Below are 22,403 nucleotides of genomic sequence, written 5' to 3' on the forward strand. Positions count from 1 at the left end.
TCTATTAAAAATTTTTTTTTTTTCTATACACTCCCTTTAAGCACTGGAAGGCCACAATGAGGTCTCCCCAGAGCCTACTCTTCTGCAAGCTAAACAAACTAAACTCCTTCAGCCTTTCTTCATAGGAGAGGTGCTCAAGCCCTTTGATCACCTCCTCTCGACTTACCCCAACAGCTCTACATCCTCCTTGTGTTGGGGGCCCCAGAATGTTTAGTTGTTTCCTAGCAAAGCTGTAAATATTCCACTGCTATAAAATTAGAATATAAAAGAATGGAGCATAGCAGATTGGAACCATTTTGAAACATATTAAAGGTTCTGGACAAATTATTATCTAGAAAAATAATTGATGCTCTTGCTAAGTACGTTGATTGTGAAAGTATGTGCATTTGAAGAATTAAAAACTGCTATGAAGCACTCAAGTACAAATAGAGCAGGCAGAGCAGTACAAGTGACACGCCTTAACAGAATAGCCAGTTAGTGAAGGGCATAGTTGACAGACTATCAGAAATACACACATGCACACAAGACATTCATTTGATGCAACATTTCTCCAATATAACGTTACTCCTTATTCAGTTGGAAGGAACATAATTAGAACAATTTGTCAACTATAGTGCTTCACAGAAAAGTAGATACAGAATTGCTTCACATGAAAGGCGATCGTTTTACATTGATGTAACTAGATATGCACCTGTGTAAACTGCTTGCGCAGACAAGCTCTCAGCCCTGTTGAACTTGAGCTGCCAGAAAGCTAAGCCAAATTTTTTGTTTGAGCAGGAAACAGCTGGATTGGTGTGTTGTGTAATTTTTGGGTCTTGCAATTTGTCTCTTTTTACTGGATCAAGCTGTTTCTACACTAAGTTTTTGATATTTCTAGCCCTCAAAACACATTATATTTATTATATGAGCAGAGTCAGCATACCTTCAAACTCCTACGGTCAAAACTCAGGTCAATAAATAATTTCATTTTCCTTAACAGTCATTTAGCTTCCTCATAACATTTCTGTTCCCACTAACCTTACAGGATCCTTTTCCACTGATATATTCTTCACGCTGTATATAAGCTTTCTTACACTGGGCATTGCTTGCTCTAATTTTTTGTTAATTTTTTTTTTCCCCTCTGCATTCTGAACAAAACATGTATTATCCTTATAACTTCCCAAGTCTCACTACTGAGACATTCCAGTTTGGTTTTGCGTTCCTAGACATTTTCATTTCAAAGGAGTATATGTTTTCTTTGACTGTAATGCTTTAATACTATTCCAAAGCTGACACTAGGCTCTCACTGTGAAAGCACAAATGTAAAGTAAATGTTATAGGTGCTATACAATGAGAATTTCATATATTGTATTACTATACAATGAGAATTTAATATATTGTATCAACCTCAACTAATCTTTTCTTTCTCACAAAAGTAATGACGAACACTGAATGTTTCAGAGGTTTGAAACACCTCAAATATTTTACTTACAGTTTTATCTGGAGATACAGAAGAAAACAACATACATAGAGAATCTAACTCAACCAATGAAGTAGAATTTAAAGCATTTCTGCAATTCTGTATGTGGAGTTGTACCACAACTATTTCCATGTAGTTTCAGTGAAGCCGACAGTAAGAACAGAACAACTTCAGCATACGCTGTGACATAAAAGAACCGTTCTTTTCACAGAAAGACTAGATTTATTAATCGGAGAGTGCTAAGAACGTTAATCTTTTCTAATGTGCAATTTAAATATGTGGAAAAACTAAATTGTGAGTTTTATTAGCTATCAGATCTTTGTTTGGTCACATGCATTTCCCATGCTGAATTTAAGATACCAGACACAGCTTATTAATTTCAAGGGCAATAAAAAATGTAGCTCTTTAATTAGATAAAAGGTATACCTGGAGTGCTCCCATTTCTTCCTCTCTTCTGAGCAACTTCTCTCGTAGATCTGTAAAATAAAAAACGAAACTCATAAATTCCCCTTCTTTCTTATAGCCTGACAGAAAAGGTACCACGTAAAATAGTCACTGAGGTGTTTTGTTTTGTGTAACATCTCTTTTAAACTGATTATACTAACTGATGAAATGTATGAGTGATACAGTTATTTTTAAGCATGAGCTGTTGGGAGCACTAATAAACACTCAAAAGATGATAGTTTAAGTAATTACAAGACTTACTTCCCTACAGTTAAATCAATCTTTTAGTATATAGATTTGAATTTTAAAAGTGAAGAAATTCACTCTGCAGAATTTCAAATTCTGAATGTGGGTTTGGAAAGTGGTAGCCTTGCATGATTTCCTTGAGTATATTTCAGTATTGTAATTGAGTTGGTAAAAATTAATGTCATATACTAGCTAAAAAAAAAAAAAAAAAAAAGAGGAACACATATGTGTAAAGGGTGTGTGAAATAGAAGATTTCTCCACTTGACCAAAAAAGATTCATATACTCAGCTTAGCTTTATTTGAATTATAATGCACCATTTGACATTCCATCATAATGACATTATTGGTCTAAGCAAAAAGAATATTACTTTTCAAATAGGTTCAAATAGGTTCAAATAAGTTTTATAAAAGGTAAACTGAAGAAACTTCTGCTAGTTTCTAGACTTGAAAGGTCTTTATCTGAAATTATTTATCTTCAGAATGAACTTCCTATACTGTACCACTGCCTAAACTGTCAGACCTGCAGAATACTTCATAAAACTCTGCACAAGAAGGGCAGATGGGTTTAAGGTGATGTAATTTAACTAATAATATATTCCTACATTATAAAATTCCCATTTATGACCATATATTTTAGAAACAAGTTTCCTATAAAAACTCATGATTCCATTTAATGCTTCATCTAAAAAAAAAAAACAAAGATAAAGCAAAGAATAGATTAAATTAAAGCAACATATATTAAGCAGCTTTGCAAAAGAGTCTCTTAAAAATGTGGCATACTTCAACGTTCTTTTAAATATGCCTACTCTTAAGAACAAAATATTTTTGCCTACTTGACCTCAAAAGTTCAGTTTTTTACAAATTGCAAAATATTTCCCATATTTAAATTTTTATGCAAAAAAAAAAAAAGCTTTAGATATTCAATTTCAGAAAATAACATTAGAGTGAAAAGATAGAGAAGAGTTGTGCCATAAGAAAAAGATAACATAACAAAGATGATCACTATCCCTAGTGAAGGCTCCTTAAATTCATCCAGTGAACACTCTCTCAGTTTCTCTAATGACACCTTCCTTTCTTAAAGGCAGTGGCTCTGCGCCATGAGTTTCTACATTTCTCAGCAATCCTGTTATAACTACCCTTTGAGGTCTAAGGTAACCACAGGTTTCTAAGTAATACATCTTCATTTTCATGGAGCACAGCAAACATCAATTTATAGATTGTCTGGAATAATCAGCAGTAAGGGAAAAGCATTACAGAGGCTACCTCAGGCATCAATATTTCTTCCCAAAAATGGAAAAAGAAGAGAGAAATGGTTTTTACAAATAAATATATTAATCAACGTGTTTCCTATTTTTTATTTCTAGCTCAATAAGAAGCACAAAATCCTATGATCAGTTATAAGCTAAAATCATTCAAAAAATCACATATATATTAGTTGCATTATTAATACTCAAAATCAAGAGCTTGTCAGAATACTGTGTGAAATTTAAGGATCATATTTTTGTATAGTTCTACAGAATTAACAATGGTTAAATGACAAATCTTCTAAAGTTCATATCTCATTTAGCTGGTGCATCAGTGAACACAGGATTAGTTCCCTGACATTATACCACAGATTTATCCAATCAAAATTCCAGGAAATACAAAAGTTACGATTTAAAATATTCCATACCAATGACCTCCTTTCACAGTCTGATATAGAAACATAACACGTTGCAAAATTTTGCAAATATTAAACTAGAAGCTATTAAATATATTCTATAGTAAGTTAGGATTTGCTGTTATTCAGAACTTAGACTAAAACGTAAAAAGAAAATGAAGTTTAACTCCCTTACACTGGGAGCAGTAAGCTGGGAAACAAGATATTGAATCTATAAGAACTGGACAATTTGAATTAAAAATCAGAGGTTTATTTCAGAAAGACACTGAATAAATCATAATTTGGTATCTGCCAATTCACAATCTCTGTCATCAAAAAAGAAGGCGCAAATACCGACATGAACACAAAATGAGTTCTTCTCATAGTCACAAGCATATAGCTGTAGAAACAAAGGACTCTCAAATGTGTAAGACTTGTTTACTCTGAAGCTGACATTTGCACTTCAGTTCAGTTTCTGATACATAGCTAAGATACTGTAAGCTAAGTAAGATAGTCTCAGCCCTCTGAAAAAGCTACAGATAACACAGAAAGCTGTACGGAAATTCATACAGCACTAAAAAACATCTGTCCATGAGACACTGTGGTTGGCAGAATAGCTTCCTAAGTCCCACTAGATTTTGACTGACTGTAATGGGAGTTCAGCCAAGTAGCTTAAATGTAGCCATCTCTGTTTAGATAGCAATTTCAAAATGAATCTCACCACTAATTTCCCTGAATAAAATTTATCTCTGATGTAATAATAATAGGAACATATATATTGTATATTGGGAATTTGATTCTCTGCATTAGTTCTACCACCTGTGAAATGGAAAGTATGTAATTAGCTACCTAATTAAACTATAATTTTATTTGAAAAATAAAAACTTTCCAAATATAACGTTAAGCATTTTTAAAAAGCTCCATATTTAAAAGAATATAACTGCATGTTTTAAAAAAACAGACTTCAACATTAGTGGGTCAGTCAGTGAGGAAGGCCATTACGCAAGCCTTGCATAATTATGTTACTCAAAGGGTAATCTCAATACTTCTATGCTGTGGCACTAGAACAAGGAATCTAGGTTATTGTAAGAAAATAACAGCAGTTTAGAGAATAGTGCCAACACATATTTTTGTTCCATCAAGCTAAAATGAGCTCTTCCATAAAACACCTCAGGAATTTGTTATACATTAGTAAAGAAATTATTTTTGATCTCTCCAGGTTTGCAACCTTGACAATTTGTACTTCATGTTTCACAGACTTATGGACAAGCTCTTGAGAAATCACTTAATTGGATATCTTTTAAAATTGCTTTTATCAGAATTTGCAGTAGATTTATTTCACACCCTTCTAATCATTTTTACTTCAAATACACAAACTGTGGTTTTCAATCATCATTCAGATACATTGCTCAGAGAGCTGCTGAACAGATACTGCAACATTCCTGCAGGTGCACAAGGCAGCCAAGCAGATTTCCATCAAGCGTGAGGGAATTTTCAAGCACCTGCATAAACCAGTTTTTCCTCAACTAAGAATTTACTTATCTTGACTATACTTACACATCAAAGTTTAATCATATATTATGCCACTTACAAGGTCTTCACATAATGATTCTGACATTAAGGCACTATTTTTGGAGGGGGTGAATTAAGCTATTTCTAGGTGAATTACTTTAAATGTATGTATTGTGAAAAATTTTGCTTATCACTTGTCCAGACAGATCTGCAGTTTTGCCCTGTACCTGTGTTAGCATGGTTCTGGTGAATGGCTTCACAGTATCCTGACGCAGGTCCAGGAACACTGGATAATAGAAGTTGTTTCAGCAAGTCTGGACATTCGTGCAGCCAAGCTGAACACTACAAATCATCCTGGCACTAATTACACCTGAGACATAAAACAGTATTGAGACTCGCTTCACATGACTAATTGAAATAGTGCATGTAAGCCACTAAGGGAATTTCTATATAAAAACATCATCTTAAAAGAACTATACAGAAATACATTTTTATTAGAAACTTAATTTTTGCTAGTAAAGAACAAGGCCCATAAATTTAAAGCATTCCCTAATGTGCTTGTATAATCCTGAGATATCCTTTTAAATGGGAAACTGTATCACTTGAATATAAAAGAGTACCTCTAAAATATAAAGTATTGCCATTCTGCTAGTTCATCCCCATCATATTCATATTTATTATTTAGATTTATATTAAACCTATAAGTACAAATAAAAGGTAGACAGAATGAAAATGAAATATCATGCTCCTACTAGATTCTCCACATCTCTGAACTACAGTATTTCACCTATCATACTTTCCCCTTTTCTCAGTATTTAGCCTGTGCAGTCTTCAGATCATAAATTATTTTAGCACATCTACAGTACATATTACAGTAATAATAAATTAAAAAAATTTCTTAAAATTTAAGTGATTTTTTAACAGCCTTTCCAACAGCGCACTGTTCATGAACATAGAGGGTTTTTTAATGCAAAAAATCCTTATTTCATTTAATTATTGCACATTTTTAAAAACACTGAATTGAAGAACAAAACAATTATGGTGATATATTTTTTAACTTGTGAATGAAGATAAAGCAGGAAGAAAAACTTATATTTTCTTTGGAATTATATTCAGAAGGTTAGTAGTAGTCATGGCCAAACTCAATGGTCACTGTATTTGATTGGGTTTTGTTTTTTTTTTCACCTGTAGCTCTGCTAACTCTAAAAAGTCTCAATGAATTTTAATACTTGTTACAGTTTTCTAACACATGAGCAAATGGTTATATTAACATTGGTCACATTAGCAGTCTTTAAATATTATAATTCAGATACCACCACTGCAATAACTGCAGTGTCTTCTCACTTAAAACTATGCAGAGCTTCTCATTGGAGAAAAAAAAAAAAGATGAAGAACACTAAAAAGAAAGGTAACTGAGAAAAACAAAGGAGGACATTAAGGTCAACTGAATTTAGAATTACTTCGACATTCAAAAAACTTCAAGACAACATACGTCACACTGAAAATGTCTAAGTAAATAGGAAATATCCTCCATAATTGATTATTTCCAACTATCTATTCAGTTATTTGCAGTTAAATTGTTAAAATACACAAATTAGTGGCTGAAGGAATCAAAGAAAACGTCAAATATGACACATCACAGTAAAAAAGAAGTAGAAGAGATCCCTTTGATACTGTTCTACCATGTTTATTGTGAAGGAAAGAATAATAGTAATGTGAACTGAAGCAGTTACTGGTCTTTTTTTTTTTTTTTTTTTTAATTTGGGCAAGACCTCCTTCATATAAGACTGGTCTCACACAACTATTCTGTCTCTGCAGAGGTTTAAAAAAGGATATTTTCATTGCTTCTAAAATGTGTTAGGTGAAGATACTGTAAATTAAGTTAGTAAACAGTTGTTAGAAACCACATTGATATATTCGTCTCTATAAAAGACTGAGGAATAGCTCTTTTTCTTCTACAGATTTGGAGGAGCGTTAACACTGTTAACAACCTGAGAAGCAAAATCTCCAGAAGAAGCTGAAATAAAAATGTTAATGATGAGTTAAGTGTGATCTCCCATACATAACAAAAAGTGCTAGCAAAAGGGATGTGAATAAATGTATTAGGTTTTGCCTTTCCATTCACCAACTTCTTGCTGACCTGTGAATCATTCAATTTTAAGTAAAGGCAGATACCATTTCCTTGCCAAATTACTACCACTAAGCATTTTGTGAATATTATCAATGCTTCTAAGGCATTAATGCCACAGTGGTTCATTAATGACTTGATTCTACTGTGTAGAATAGAAGCTGTAAACTCAGCTGAAGTGCTGCTGGTACTAAGTGCCCCAATTCCACAAGATGAAGCCAGATCCCATCATAAACTGCATTTGCCAAAAAGCATAAAGGACTCTGTGCTCTGTGCTTCTGGTCCTGCATTTCTCTTACTACTTCACCCCAGCTGCAATATTCGCTGGACACCCATATAGGACAATTGAGTTTATTACAATGGGAACAATCTACACTGAGGAAAGAAAATGGTTAACAAATGGTTAATAGTGAGAAAAACACAGCTGCAAAGGAGCTCAATAATAAGCCAACACAAAATAAGGGAAGGAGTAAGAAATATCAGTTGGAGTGGCAGGGAATAATTTAGCTTTTTGTCTGCATCAAGACATTAAATGGCCTAGCTGAATGTGAAACTGTAGTCTAACCCACTAACTCCTGATCTAGTGAAGGATGCCCCTGCCCATGGCAGTGGGATTGGAACTAGATGATTTTTAAGGTCTCTCTCAACCTGAGCCATTCTATGATTCTAACTTATGATTATTTTAGATTTCAGTATGAGCTGCAATCGTGCCTTTGCATACAGTGCAGAGCTATCCAGACTGACTGATCAGTAGCCTTTTTTCTGCGTATTTTTTATTAGAAAACATATTAAACAGAAAATAAATCAGCATTACATAAAACAAAATATAATAAGAAATATTCTCAAAGTCATGTCATCAGAATTGCTGCTCTTTTAAACAGAAAATACAACTGAAAGTTTTCTTCATTGCATACAAAACAATTTTTTACAATTCTCTCCTTAACGCAGAAATATTTCCTTTCTGATGATGAATAAAACCTCCCTGAAGTACATAGGAAGAAACAGAAACTTAATTTGTTTTCATTCACCAAGTGCAAGTATGAAAAGATAATTTGTCAATTCTTGTTTTAGAAAATTATGCTGATATGTTTATGGGCACAGCAGCTACATAAAAATTATGGTATGGCATATATAAATGACAAAACAGGAAATTGGATGCTACTTTCTTGAGTGAGTTCTCTGACTTAATATCCTAGGTTTTTCTTTTTCTGATGTTTATTATCCCAAACATATTTATGCATATCCACAAATTTCCTTTTGGCTATGTTTGAAAGGCAGTTGCATATTTTAATACCCAAAAATACAGAGAACTGATGTTGGATATAACAGCTAAGGGCAAATCAAATAAAGGTAAACAGTTTTCTGAAGCAGCTAGCACAATTCGCTTGAGGAAGGCAAACAGCTGCAACACAGAAAGGTTTTCTAGCTGAGGACACTTACTACTTGAGGTTAGTAAATGATTGGAGCTTAGAAAGGTATTTCTTCAGTGAGCCATTTGAAGATCAAATAAGTCCTTCACAACGTTTTCAGTGAAGGACAGCAGGTAAGATACGAAGCCCAAGTATTGATCCTAACATTAAATTTCCCCACTCATTTTAGAAAAAGAGACATTTTAGCTGGCTAGGCAATTTAATAAATAGTCAGGATAAAAAGTGCACAAACAAAAAGTTATAGCTTTATGACACGTTGTCCTTAATAAATACTGAAACAAAGCTGTTAATTCTACTTGGTAGACCACTGTTAACACTACATCCCAAAAACCTTCTAAGAAAGCATTTACTACAGCTAACACACATAGAAGTCATTATACTCCACCATCACAGAGAACTTTCCAAAATTCTTAGAAGTTCTTTCTTCATAATTAAATAGCCATTAGCAAACACAGTTAATGCATCTCGCAGTTACATTGCACCTTATCTCCCAATGTGTTTTAGAGAAAGAAGCTGTAAACTAGCAATTAGAAAGAAAACCTTAACAGTAATCCTCAGTAATTCCTAAATTCTAAGCTTTAGCTTGACTTCAATGCCTTTCCTTGCTTAGATAATCCTGTTGTTACACTGCTACTTGGAAACTGATGAGACTTACCAACTCAACAAATATTTTAATTTTCAACTGGTGACAATTCACTTTTTATCTAAAAGCCTATTTTGAAAATTGTAAATGCAGTAACGTATTATTCTCTCCATGCAATCACAAGAAAAAGGCTATACCACAAAATTTTAGTAAACTTTTCAGAGAAAAGCATTTAATAAAATAATAAAAATTGAGAAAAAATATGGTTCTAAACTTTTTTCAAAAAACAAGGAAGAAGGGAAAATGTAAAGTTGCTTTTGCTTTTTAGAAACTGTTTTGTGCTTCTAATTGAGAGATTATATCCTTTTCCGTGGATTCCATAATTTCTCTCCCCTTTGTCTAGCATAATTTCATGTTACGTGACATTTTCACTGCCAGCAATTTATTTCAAAATATATTTCATGCAACATAAGGAGCAGGATTTTGTTTTTGTTTTTTTTCCTCTACAATCTACACAATAAACAATAAAAATAATGTACAAATGAACACAGACAAATTTCAGTTTCAAAATAATCTTGAAAGTTAATCCTGCTATGTTTATCTAACTCTAACACATTATCTGACAGCACCTTCTCCAGCTCTGTTCTTTACTAACTAACTAACTCAATTATTGAGATCTTTCCCACTAAATAAGAACTGCTTGACATTGTAAATGTCTGTCTTACAGCCATCTTTCTTAGTAGTTTAGGAAATTTAGTCCAAAAGACAATAGTATTATAACTTCTTCTGGAATAAAATCCCTTTTTCTTGTGTCTTATTGACTTTGCTGAGACAGTGCAAAGATGCCTTTAAAGCCATTTACTTAATCCAAAACAGATAGAATTGTCTGTTACAGGCCCCATATCAAGAATAAGGTTTTGGAAGAAAAAATAATGTGAGATATGCAACTCAAAGCTGGTCCACATATGCACTACACCAGAAAAGTACTGAATATACGCAACCAAATTTATAGCACAAAGACCTGACACAACATGATCTTGACCCGGAGACTTAAAACTCTACAGTCACATTGGTGATTCAGATAAAGGAAGAAGCTACACAGCTTCTGAAGGTCAGAGCTTATGAGTGTGCTCTAGTTACAGATGGTTCCTATATCAGTGAACTGATATCATTATTGCTGATCTTTCTTTCAATACAAGATGCAGCATGAGTGGTTCTTGGATCTGTCCAACAGTTAGTAGTACAACTCATGTAAGTTAGGTTATTAGAAGCCAGCAAATTATAATCAATTTGCACTAATTCCTATAAAAAGAAAACAAATTTTCAAAAACTAGATGTTTAGCAATAATTAAAACATGCACCAAATCATATTTAGTTCCACAGTTTACCATTTGTGGAAATAAGAAATCACAATTTTGTGAACTAAAAATATTTTACATTAGCTCCAAATCTTATTATATCAGTTTAGAACGTGGAAATTGTACAATCACATTGGTAAATGCTGTTCAGATATGCCATTGATTCTCAGTTACCACTAGGATGAAAAATGTTCACTATTACATAGTAATAAAAGTGGCTCTATTATAAATGATTCTTTGAAAATCATAACTCATTCTCTGCAACAAGCATAATCTGTTGATCACAGCAAGATTGCAAAAAATTATTTTAAGGTAATCAAGGTATTTCAGTAATCACAATCCAAAATGTCTTAAGAACAGGTCAGAATAGGAGTTCCTGTTGCAGTATAGGATAAACATAATACATTTTAAAATACTTTTATTGTCCTTACAGTTAAATGAACCAAAATTCAGCTTCTGTTGCTTCTAAATAGTATAGTTGACTGTCCTTGATACCACCTCCTTGACACTATCCTGTGTCAAAATGGAGATAAGAAAAACATTCTAAACTCATCTTCCTTGAAAGACACAGTATCTCTTAACCTAGTAGTGGGATGCAAAATAGAATGCTGAAGAAAGTGTTTCAAAGGCATAACAAAAAGTACTGAAGAAGAAATGCTGCTACTCTTAACGCATTACTAATGAGGGACAAAGGTTTGTGCAGACGAGAAAATTTCCGCTGCATTTTTAAAAAGAGTAATATTTTCAGTTTCTGATTCTGAAATTACTTTTAAAAGTGGTGATTTTATAATCTATTAAACTCAAGATTATGTAAATTAATTCTGTCCTATCAGATCTTCTCCAATGAAAAACATGTGCTGTGGATTCCAAGGACATTGCACTCAAATAAAACGTTTTCACCCAGGCCTTCAATAAACTGCTATTGTACTTAGCAAGTGGAAATGTTTCTCCCTCAGTACACCTAACCATTCTTTTTCGAAGACACTATTTTGAGTGCTTCAAAACAACAAAGACATGGTATTTAATTGGCAAGGAGTCCAATTAAAATCAGAGAGAAAAATTTTTGTTTGGTTTGATGAAGTATGTACAATACATACACTGACAAAGATACGCGTGAAGTACATAAATCTTCCAGAGTCTATCTTTTCATTTTTAAAAAAAAAATCTTTCTGTATCTCAATTTAATAGCCATACTTAAAACAAACACACATACATAAGATTCATACTTAGAAGTATTAGAATTGTGAAACCTTGATTAGTATGATTAATAATTTTTAACGCTAAGTGTTTTCTATTGAACAGAAATTTACAAATTGGCATTATGTAGTGTTGACCACAGTGTCTGATCTGCAATATAGAAGTTCTTCTTTAAACACTCCCTTAAGTAGAAAGAATGTCTAATATAAAGAAATTAGACTGAGAAATAGGTGACAACTTTATCCTTATTTTTTTTTTTCTTATTTAGCCAAGAGCAAGCATGTTATTTTTATAACTCAGATGTATCTGTTACAGAATAACAGAGTTACTTGGAAAGAAACACTTCATAGACTACTTTTATCTCATTGGTAGCGTATGAACTACGCAGTTAATTTGTTTGCCTTGCTTGGCTCAAAAGTCAAAATCCATAAAATTGTTTTACTTAAAAGTTTAAGTGTCTTACAGATTTTGTAAAGTAGAGCTCCTATTTTATGAAAAATAAAAACAAGCAGACTCAGTGAAAGCAATAACAAAAATAAAAGCAGAATTTGCTGAATTTCAGATACATCCAGGTATTACTTTGAAGATACTAATCAGAGTGATACATTCATTAAGCTGATTACAGCATAATATTTTGTCATATTTAAAACACCAGCTAGAAAACAATTCAAATTAGTTAACTATTTAATATTTATATATATATATGTTACAAAAAACAACCTGCTTGTTCTCCCTTTTTTTTTTTTAAGGATTCACTTAAAACATCTATTTTCTAATTAAAATGATTTTCTTGTTTACAGTCAACATTAAGAGTAAGAACTGGTGACCAAAGCTCTATTCAAAGAGAAATTATTCATATTGAAATAGAACTGAAACTTCAGTTCTCCAAATATGCAATATCATTAACATTAACTTTAGGGAATAAAGAGTTTTAAAGAGAATGTCAGCTGAAAGGATACAAAAGATGTTGAACAAATCAACAGGCTTCACTGAAATGTATATTCTAACATAGCTTGACAAATCTGAGGCACACACATAGCATTAGTTCTAACTTAAAAAAATGTATTTAATATAATGTACCGTATATGCAAGGTTTAAAATGTCATAAAAAACAGAAGCTTTGCTATACTGAAGCTTTTAGAAGGTCAAGGTCATGATTTCTGCTCAAATTTCAACATGCATGTATTTTAGATGAAAACAACTTTGACAATTACAACAGGTGGGAGGATCATTGAGCCCTTGGCTCAGCTTTATTTCCTGGAATACAGCACAGTATTTAATTAAACAAGCATCCATCATATATTAAAGAGTTTCCTGGGAATTCCAACTTCTACACATTTCAACATATGCCAAGAAAGATTTTCTTGGAAGGCTTATGTTCCAGAAAAAGATTGCCTTTTCTTTTAATCACCTAATTTAACAACATGACATCTACAGAATTTGCTGCCTTCAGAAACAAATTCAAGATTATAAGTACTCCAGCACACTGACAAATTTGACCAAAACTAGTGAAATCTCAGAAAAGATAAGATGGAAAAAAATCACAAGAGGACAGAGAGCACCAAGGCCTGAAATCTACTGTCAATTCTATTTGCCTAGTAAATATACATATACAATTTTTAAAAGAAACAGAATATTTTCTAAGATGATAGCTCCCAAACAGTTGAAGCTATTCATATGAGCTAAGGCTAGCAAAATACATCAGTAAAACATTCATAATCAGAAATTAAGAAGTTAAAACACACAAATGTAAATTACTATTGTTTATGCATTAGGTATGCTTTAGAAGGAATGAATGAATATGGCAAAAGATTTAAAAGGCTTGGGTACATTTTCCAAAATATTGCCATTATCCTTTTGATGTACAGACACAGCTGATGTTTACTTTTCATTAAATCAACTACTAATTTAAAGAGATCTAAGTCTGTAAGATCAATTAGTGCTCCCAGGCTCAAATATTAACTTTCACTAATTTGATACTTCTACAGAAATTCATAAAGCAGAGCCAAAAGCCCAAAATCAAGAAAACTCCTAGTTATTAAGGAGATCATAGAATATCCCAAATTGGACAGGACCCAGTAGGATCATCAAGTCCAACTCCTGGCTCTACACAAGTCCACTCAAAAAAATCACACCATATGTCTGAAAGCTTAGTTCAGATGCTTCTTTAACTTTGGCAAACTTAGTGCCATGATCACTTAGCTGGGGAGGATGTTTTAGTGCCTGACCACTCTCTTGGTGACAAACTTTTCCTGATAACCGACTTGAACATCCTCTGTCACAGTTTCATGCCATTCCCTCAAGTTCTGTCGTTGGTCACCAGAGAAATCAGTGTCTGCCTCTCTGCTCCCTCTCACTTCACAAATGCTTTAGTGAAGAAGGCAAAAGACAAGAGACTATGTATTCAAAACTGTTCTAACAAAAAAGAACAGAGAACCTTCTTAATAATTGGAGTAAATTCATTCTTCATTCATTTGCATTACTCCTGCATCTGGGCTTTACCCATAATGTCACTACTGATTGTCTTTGTACTCCTTGTGAGCTACTCCTTCCATTATTTTAAGTAACAAAAGGCAACCAACATCTCTCCTTCATTTGGATTCTTTAACCATTGCTTTCTCTTTAACATCTTTTCTATGGTATTAGTAGTGTTCTCCTTTTCCTTTGGGAAAATAGCTTTTCCAGTTTTCTTTTCCAAGTCACTTATATCTACAAGTTTACACTCTATTAGCTGCATCACAGTTAAAAACTGGGCTTTTTGTAAGAGCATTTGAATTTTAAATAGCCATACTTTGTCTTGGAACATAGTTAAAGGAAAAAACACTTTCTAAACATTTAAATGTACCACTTCATAAATCATGCTCTTGGATCTTGCACTAACTGACGTGAATTCTGTTATTCATCTTCTACCAACTTAAAGTAATTGATTTGTTGAATGAAAGTCAGTCACCCAAATTAAAAAAAAGAAGGCTATGCTTACAAGACTTTGAAGCAGGCAAATTAAATTCACATGAGATGGTAAGTCCATTAATCTTGCATACACTATCACATGCACTGTTATTAAAAATCAATGGCACAGTGATTCAAATTCAAAATTGATGTAAATAATGGTACAAAAAAGCAATAAATGCAATGTCTGTTCTGGGGCACTAGGTAAAAGAAACATAGTGATCTCATGATCCACTTCCTCTATGTATCAACAAATTTACTAAGGCTCCAAATTTTGATATCCTATTATTAACTCTTCTTACTAAACTCATTGATGATAAAAAATGGTTGGCCCACAGACCAATATCTATGAAGGAGGTCTGACTAACCATCCCTTTCATCAACTATCCATCTGTCCCTCAAAGTAGCACATTCCCTAATTAATATTTCTTTTATTTAATAATTTCCTGCATAGGTGAATGTAATAAAGGCTGCCATCAAATTATTGGTTAGCTAGTAACCACCAGCTGCCTCATGAAATGAAAGAAATACCACGAAGGTGGTTTCAGATTACCTGTAATAAACCTCTGTTGTATTTTAATTCCATGTTTCTAATTATTCACTCTATATGCTTGTTCTAAAGCACTGAATACTATTAAAAGTGGAAGACCTTCTTTACTGGAACACTTGTGTCACTACAGCATCTAAAACTACATAAATACATTGCTATTAGGCAAAATCATAACTTAAACTGTATTTATGAAGTTCACTGCCTATGAGACCCAATTAAATTAGAGTACGATTAAATAAATCAAATTTGCACTCATGAAGACTATGCTTAAAGTGAAATTGGCTTTGTAAATGGAAATTCCTGCTTCCCTTTTTCAATCCTGCAACACAGATTTTGTGGCATTGTCCAAAAACTACATAACAAAACAGAAACAAACAAACCTCAATACCAATAAACCACAAAACCAAAGTTTCAGAGTTTCAGAAACATCTTAGACAATCTGGAATCAAATTATATCAAGAAAACAAGAGTAATGAATTGATAAAGTAGTTTCAATTTACCTACAAGCATGTTGGTTATTTCCCCATAAGCAGCCAAAATCTATCAAAGCAGCCAAAGCAAGTTAGCTCACTTGATCTCTCAGTTTGGATTGTGCAATTGCAATGAACAAATGAATGCTCTCTCTAAATGGAAAGCACAAGATTACGTACTATCTTTTCTGCTTATTGAATATCACTAATTTTGACCGTTCTTGTCAGCTTAGTATTTACTTATAGCTTTGCTTATAGCTTAAAATTAAAATACAGGATATCAATTTTTGAGAAAATCTGAAGAAAATATATACAAGAAAACTAAAAACTAAATAAGATTTGCTTTATATTACTATGCACTTACATTAAAAATTATGATAAGGCCTGAGGGAGATTATCTTAGCAGATAATTATTCAAAGAACACTAAAACAGTATTAATATTATATCAGGGTCTTGGAAATAACACTATAATGAAATGAAAGACAACAATGGAAACATTCAAGCCTGAAAGATCAAAGCATGTTCTCTATCAATGTTCTCCATAAGCGGAGGTGGAAAATGCTGGCAGGATCTTACTGCTCCTGTAAAGAAAATAATCTGTATCATTCTACAAAATATTTACAAAAATGCTTTGCTTTTATTTGTTAATGTTACTCTTGTTTTGCTATGTTTTATTTTTGTTTCAATATTTCACAAAACGTTTTCAACAATAATTAAGATAGCCACCAGAAGCTGTGAATAAACTTACTTAAAAGCTCGCTCTGATGTGAATCTACTCCAAATCTAAATACAAAATGACTAAAAAAACCCAAAATGTAGTATTTTGACAAAATATTGGCTCGTCATTATCAGTACTGAGTTCTGAATAAAGGCCAGAACAAAGTTTTAAGAGAAAACATGAAGAAAAGAATCTTTTCCAATATGGAAATTCTGATCCCAGAAACCTGTATCAATTAGCTTGTTTTCTCGGGCATTAGGTTCGCTGTTTGCATTTTTTTTTCTTTATGGAGACCACCTCTTTTTTTCTTTAATCATTTTCCTCCCAGCTCCAAACTATCCACATTTTTCTGATGCCTTATGAGACTTGCTCCCCTGCTGGGATAGTACCTTAGAAAGAGAGAGAGACTATACACACGCACACACGAGATAATTAGTATTCTCTAAATGTTCAGCACAGGCCTTGAGATAACAAAGGCAACAAAGCTGGTGAGAGTTCTGTAGCACAAGCCTTATGAGGAGCAGCTAAGGGAACTGGAATTGTTTAGTCTAGAGAAGAGGAGGCCTAGGGGAGACCTTACTGTTCTCCACAACTACCTGAAAGGAGGTTGTGGCAAGGTGGGGTTTGGACTCTTCTCTTGTGTAAATTGCAAGTAGACTAGAGGGAATGGCCTCAAGCTGTGACAGGAGAGATTCAGATTGGATCTTAGGAAAAACTTCTTTGAAAGGGTGGTCTGGCACTGGAATGGGCTCCCCAGGAAGTTAGTTGAGTCACCATTCCTGAGAGTGTTCAAGAAATGTTTAGATGTTGCGTTGAGGGACATGGGTTAGGTCAGAAAATATTGGTCATAGGTGGATGGTTGGACTTGATGATCTCAGTGATCTTTACTAACCTTGGTAATTTTGTGATAACATTAAGCCTTAATGGTTGGAATTAATTTTTTCATAATAAAAGTACTTCCTGTCTTCTTCCCATACAAAACATCTTGCTCCAATTCCTTAGTTACCTTATTCTCAGCACCAGTTACATTACACTTTTTACTTGACCATTATGCTTTATACAATGGTACCTAGGAGCAGACAATTATCACCAGTTACTACTGGAATCATAGAATCACTAAGGTTGGAAAAGACCACTAATATTATCTAGTCCAATCATCAATTCATCACTGCTAAACCAAGTCCCTGAATGCCACATCCTAATATCCAATGTGAATCTGCCCTAGAACAGCTTAAGGCCATTATCTCTCATTTTATCACTAGTCACCTGGGAGGAGTGGCTGAATTCCACCTTGCTATAACTTTCTGTCATGTGGTTGTAGAGAGTGATGCTGAAAAGCAAGACTGCTTTTCAGAATTTTCCATTTCACCTAAGTTTTGCTATAACAAAGATCGACTCTTACATTCTTCATAACTACCAAAGTATTCTGACAGTGAAATAAACTGTTTTTGAAGATGAAAATAAAAGTTTATGTTCTGAGTTTGCTATGATATTCTGGTTTTATTATCAAAATACTGTTCATTGAATAAATATGTTTCATTAACTTAGAAGTAAGTGTAAGTGAGCTTGCAGGTATGATGAAAGAATAAGATCTCCTTATTTTCATGAAGTGCACACCTCAAGAAAGGAGCTCATGCTGAAAGTATGTTTATCTACTCCTAAAAGCATATGGCTCAGAGTCAATCTCCAAGAAAACTATAAAATAGAAAGCTACAAGTACAGGAATTGAGATTTATAACTGGCACTTGGCTTGAAATAGCGAGGTCCATCCTCATCAGAAATTTGCAATGATCAGTAAAATTAGATTATTGTTTTCCTTTCACAACAAACACAGATGGTGCGGATGCTACCACCAATCCTGTCATGCTCCAGAGTAAAACTTACAAGTCAAAAGAGGGGGAAAACTATGTATATGTAGTATTCTATATATAATGTCATTCGATTAGAATCAAAGCCTGTCTTACTCCACTCAGCAATACAGAAGGATTTGTATTTTATCAACTAGTTATTATATCTGAATGCACAGGAATAATAACTAGTACCTTTCTTAAATCTTTCTTCCTTTTAACAAAAAAGACAACTAGCAGCGTACCTCTCCTCTCTCTGTGAACTTCTTCCAAAAGTTGTTCTTGCTTTTTTATCTTTTTGAAGAGAGACTGATGTTCAGACTCCTTCAGCTGTGTAAAGTGCTTGAGATGTTGTTGGCTCTGCAGCAAATAGTGTCGCAGCTTTTTTTCTTTACTTTCTCTCTCCTTCACCTCCTCACACAGCCACTGCAGCTTAGTCTACATTGAAAAATGGGGACAATAAACAGAATTCCAATAAAACTACTAGGACAAAGTTTAACTGAACAAATTATCTTTGGAATCACAGCTTACTCATTTGTAGCTATTACTGCATAACTATAATAGAAGGAAACACTCATATATTAAAAGGACCCTCAAGGAATCTCAACAGAGATATATTTAGGTTGATAACTGTATGCACAAAAGCAATACACAATTTATTTTTTTTTAATTTTTTTTTTTGCTGCTGTACTTAAGTAAGGAAATTCACATTTATTTAGAGCTTTATACAGACACCAAGAGCTGTTCCTGAGCTTAACATTAATAATGCGCATTTCATTTCTCAGTTAGTACAAAATGCTCTTCCAAACATTGTTAAATCATCCTTCTTCCAGGAGGTCAGCCACAATAGGTAGAGCTTCACAGACACCTTTCTGCCTCCACACAAAATCTACCTCATTTCTATCTAGTCTTGTGAGATTTCCACAGTACTATTAATGTACTTTGCTATTCATTCCCATAAAATTTTCCTCAGTTGAAGTATGGAACACCAGAAATACACACAGCACTTAGAGAGTGCATATATATTTAAAAAAAAAGTTAAAATAAATGTTCCTAATACATTCAAAGCTATGTTTTTAAACAATTTTACCTACAAACAGGAAATGTTAAGAAAAATGCAGGAAACAAACTCCATATTTAACATTAAAGTTCAGAAATCATGTTCAAAAGTATTTGTATCGAAGAAAATTTGTACCTTCTAGAGACTGTAGCAATCTGGAGAAAAATCAGCATTCAGAAGAGAAAAACAAAATTAATTCTCAAAAAGGGGCAGTTTGGCAGAAGTAGTTGAAAAAGTGATTACAATATTTAATTATACTACCAAAAATATCAGTTCCAAGGCCATTATTATTACAAACAAATTTTGCCACTCCTTGGACTCAGTATAAACAATGTCATTCAGAAATTTAGGAAAATTTTAGGAAAAAAAAAATCAGAAGACTTCAAGTTTTGAATACTCATCAGCAGTTGCAATGATGCAGAAATGGAAATGTGGATAACTATTATGGCATGATAGTCCCAGATGTATATTATCTTTTTTTTAATTTTGCTTTTAACGAATCTTTTATCACTTATTTTATAAAAAAAAAGGAAAAAGAGAGGGACAACATCTCAAGTTCTTATTCATTCTAGACTGCTCCCTACTAGCTGAAGATACTTACAAGAGAAATGTATGCAAATGATTATTAGGTACACTCTGAAAAGCCTATTCAGTATGACAATATCACTTTTTAAACATAACATCTCTTCTTTGATTTTATCTTTATTATTTATAGTGATAGTCTCTCCTAATCTACAAGTATTACTTAAACCATATATCAGCAATAACCTGAAATTATCTTACATGTACACCTTACACAGAGCAGAAATCTTTATGTACTCCACAATTTCTTTATGATCTGCTTTGATCATTAAAAGCTGAATCCTTTTAAAAGATAATGGATAAGAAGTATATCTTGGGGGAGCAGGAGGGAAGCTGCCAAATAGTCGTAATTCACCAGTCATCACCTCAATACAGTTTTGAAGCATGAATGCAATTACATTATAGAATTCAGAAACTTTAAAGGAAGGTGGAAAGGAAATTCCAGGAATCCCATCAAATAACATTTAGATTTAATAAAGAAGAGCCTTATTTCATATTATTTCTTGTCTCATCAAATATAACCTTGCAGAATAATCTACTGATTGTCTCAAAATAATTTATATAGTGGGAAACACGGATCACTGAAATCACTGTAGGTACTTTTTTTTTTTTGTAAATTGTTATTTATTTGGCTGTAGTGCTTCTTGTCGATCGTAACTCCGTAAAATTATTTTATCAGCTGAAATAACAGTCTGGGAATATCATAACTGCTGACAAAGGAAAGCTTTTGCATTTTTTCCCCTTTTAACTGTCTTCTCAAACACACTTTCTACTAAATGATTATGAAGGCTAGATATTAGATTGCTCAGCAACAATTCAGACAACTTGACCATTACCTTTGTCTCTGCTAACCAACGATGAGGATCGTTCAGCACTGTCGGTGTAAGTGATATTGCCTGTAGAGTAGGGAGAGAGAAAGAAGTATGCATTAGAAAGGGTACTAGAAAAAGAGAGAATATTCTTTCCAGCTTACTGAAAAACCATCAAATAAATATTCCTTGATATGAAGTCCACCTGGGAAGTCATATCTGTATATGGTTCAATAGAACTGTTTATCTATAAGCAAGCCAGATTTAAACGTAAATTATGCAAACTCACTGAATCATAGAATTGCTCAGGTTGGAAAAGACCTTCAAGCTCATCAAATCCAACCACAACCTAACCATAGTACCCTACCTCTATCAACCCTCTGCTACATCATGTCCCTGAGCACCACATCCAAATGCATTTTAAACACACATTCAGGGATGGAGACTCAACCACCTCCCCAACAAGCCTATTCCAGTGCTTAAGCTCCTCTTCTGTAAAGTATTTCCTGATATCTAACCTAAACTTATCCTGTTGCAACTTAAGGCCATTTCCCCTCGTCCCGTCACCTGTCACCAGTGAGAAGAGACCAATCCCACTGTCTCTGCAATCACCTTTCAGATATTTGATATTTGAAGAGAGCAGTAAGGTCTCTTCTCTGCCTCCTCTTCTCCAGACTAAACTTCTCCAGTCACTCCTCACAGGGCATATTCTACAACCCCTTCACCAGCCTTGTTGCCTCTGTGGAATCAGTGGGAAGAAGACTGTGGCACTCACCCTAGCCAGCAGTTTTATGCTGGGATTCCACTGTATGAAGCTTATTACAAACAGGTAGATCCAACATACATGGGGAGAGTCGGGGCAAGCAAAGCTGCGTTGTTTTTTAAGAAATCTGGTCTTCTGATATTATCCTTGGAAAAATATGGGATTTGGCTGATCCAGAAGGTAAAGACTAGGATAAATAGGGTTTCTATGTTGCATTGTGCCTCGTAGCATGCACACAGAACAGCCATGAGGTTAACCTGAGCAGTCTGAACTTCACCATGCCACCTCCTAAATTTCATGACACTAGCAGTCTCTTGCTGATCACACTGCCTTCAACAGAGACTTACTGGGCTGTTAGGGTGGAAGAAAAAGCAACTTTGATGGTACTTTTGAAAGCCTTTTGCCAGTAAATGGTTTGCTTTAAGGAGACAAAGTAAAACAAGTTCTGATGAATTCAAAGTTACCTCTTGATATCTGCATAATATCTCATTCTAATATCCAGTACCCAGCAGCTGTATCTATATCAGCTAAATATCCCTAGTCCTACTATCCCTAAATTATCTATACCAAATGAGTGGTATGTTGCCTCAGCAGATTTCACTACAATCACCCATTAAGAAAACAATGAGAAATACAGCATACTGAAAAACTTAGAAT

At 33.6% G+C, this 22,403-nt stretch overlaps 1 protein-coding gene across 10 annotated transcripts in view; it reads right to left on the reverse strand.

The window, feature by feature from the left end:
- CEP128 (centrosomal protein 128) overlaps positions 1-22,403 on the reverse strand; it is a 104,165-nt gene that overhangs the window by 34,985 nt on the left and 46,777 nt on the right. For 9 of the 10 annotated variants that reach the window (XM_085225432.1, XM_085225428.1, XM_085225434.1 and 6 more), the window contains 3 exons: positions 21,011-21,070; positions 18,778-18,970; positions 1,886-1,935 (listed from right to left, as the gene is read on the reverse strand). In XM_085225432.1, the coding sequence (XP_085081558.1) occupies positions 1,886-1,935; positions 18,778-18,970; positions 21,011-21,070 (303 nt within the window). Of the gene's footprint in view, positions 1-1,885; positions 1,936-13,139; positions 16,549-18,777; positions 18,971-21,010; positions 21,071-22,403 lie in introns of those variants that run through there. The other variant, XM_085225436.1, reaches the window with a different exon arrangement.

The sequence above is a fragment of the Meleagris gallopavo genome, chromosome 5 (assembly GCF_905368555.1).
Source record: "Meleagris gallopavo chromosome 5, MGAL_WU_HG_1.1, whole genome shotgun sequence".
Classification (NCBI taxonomy): Eukaryota; Metazoa; Chordata; class Aves; order Galliformes; family Phasianidae; genus Meleagris; species Meleagris gallopavo.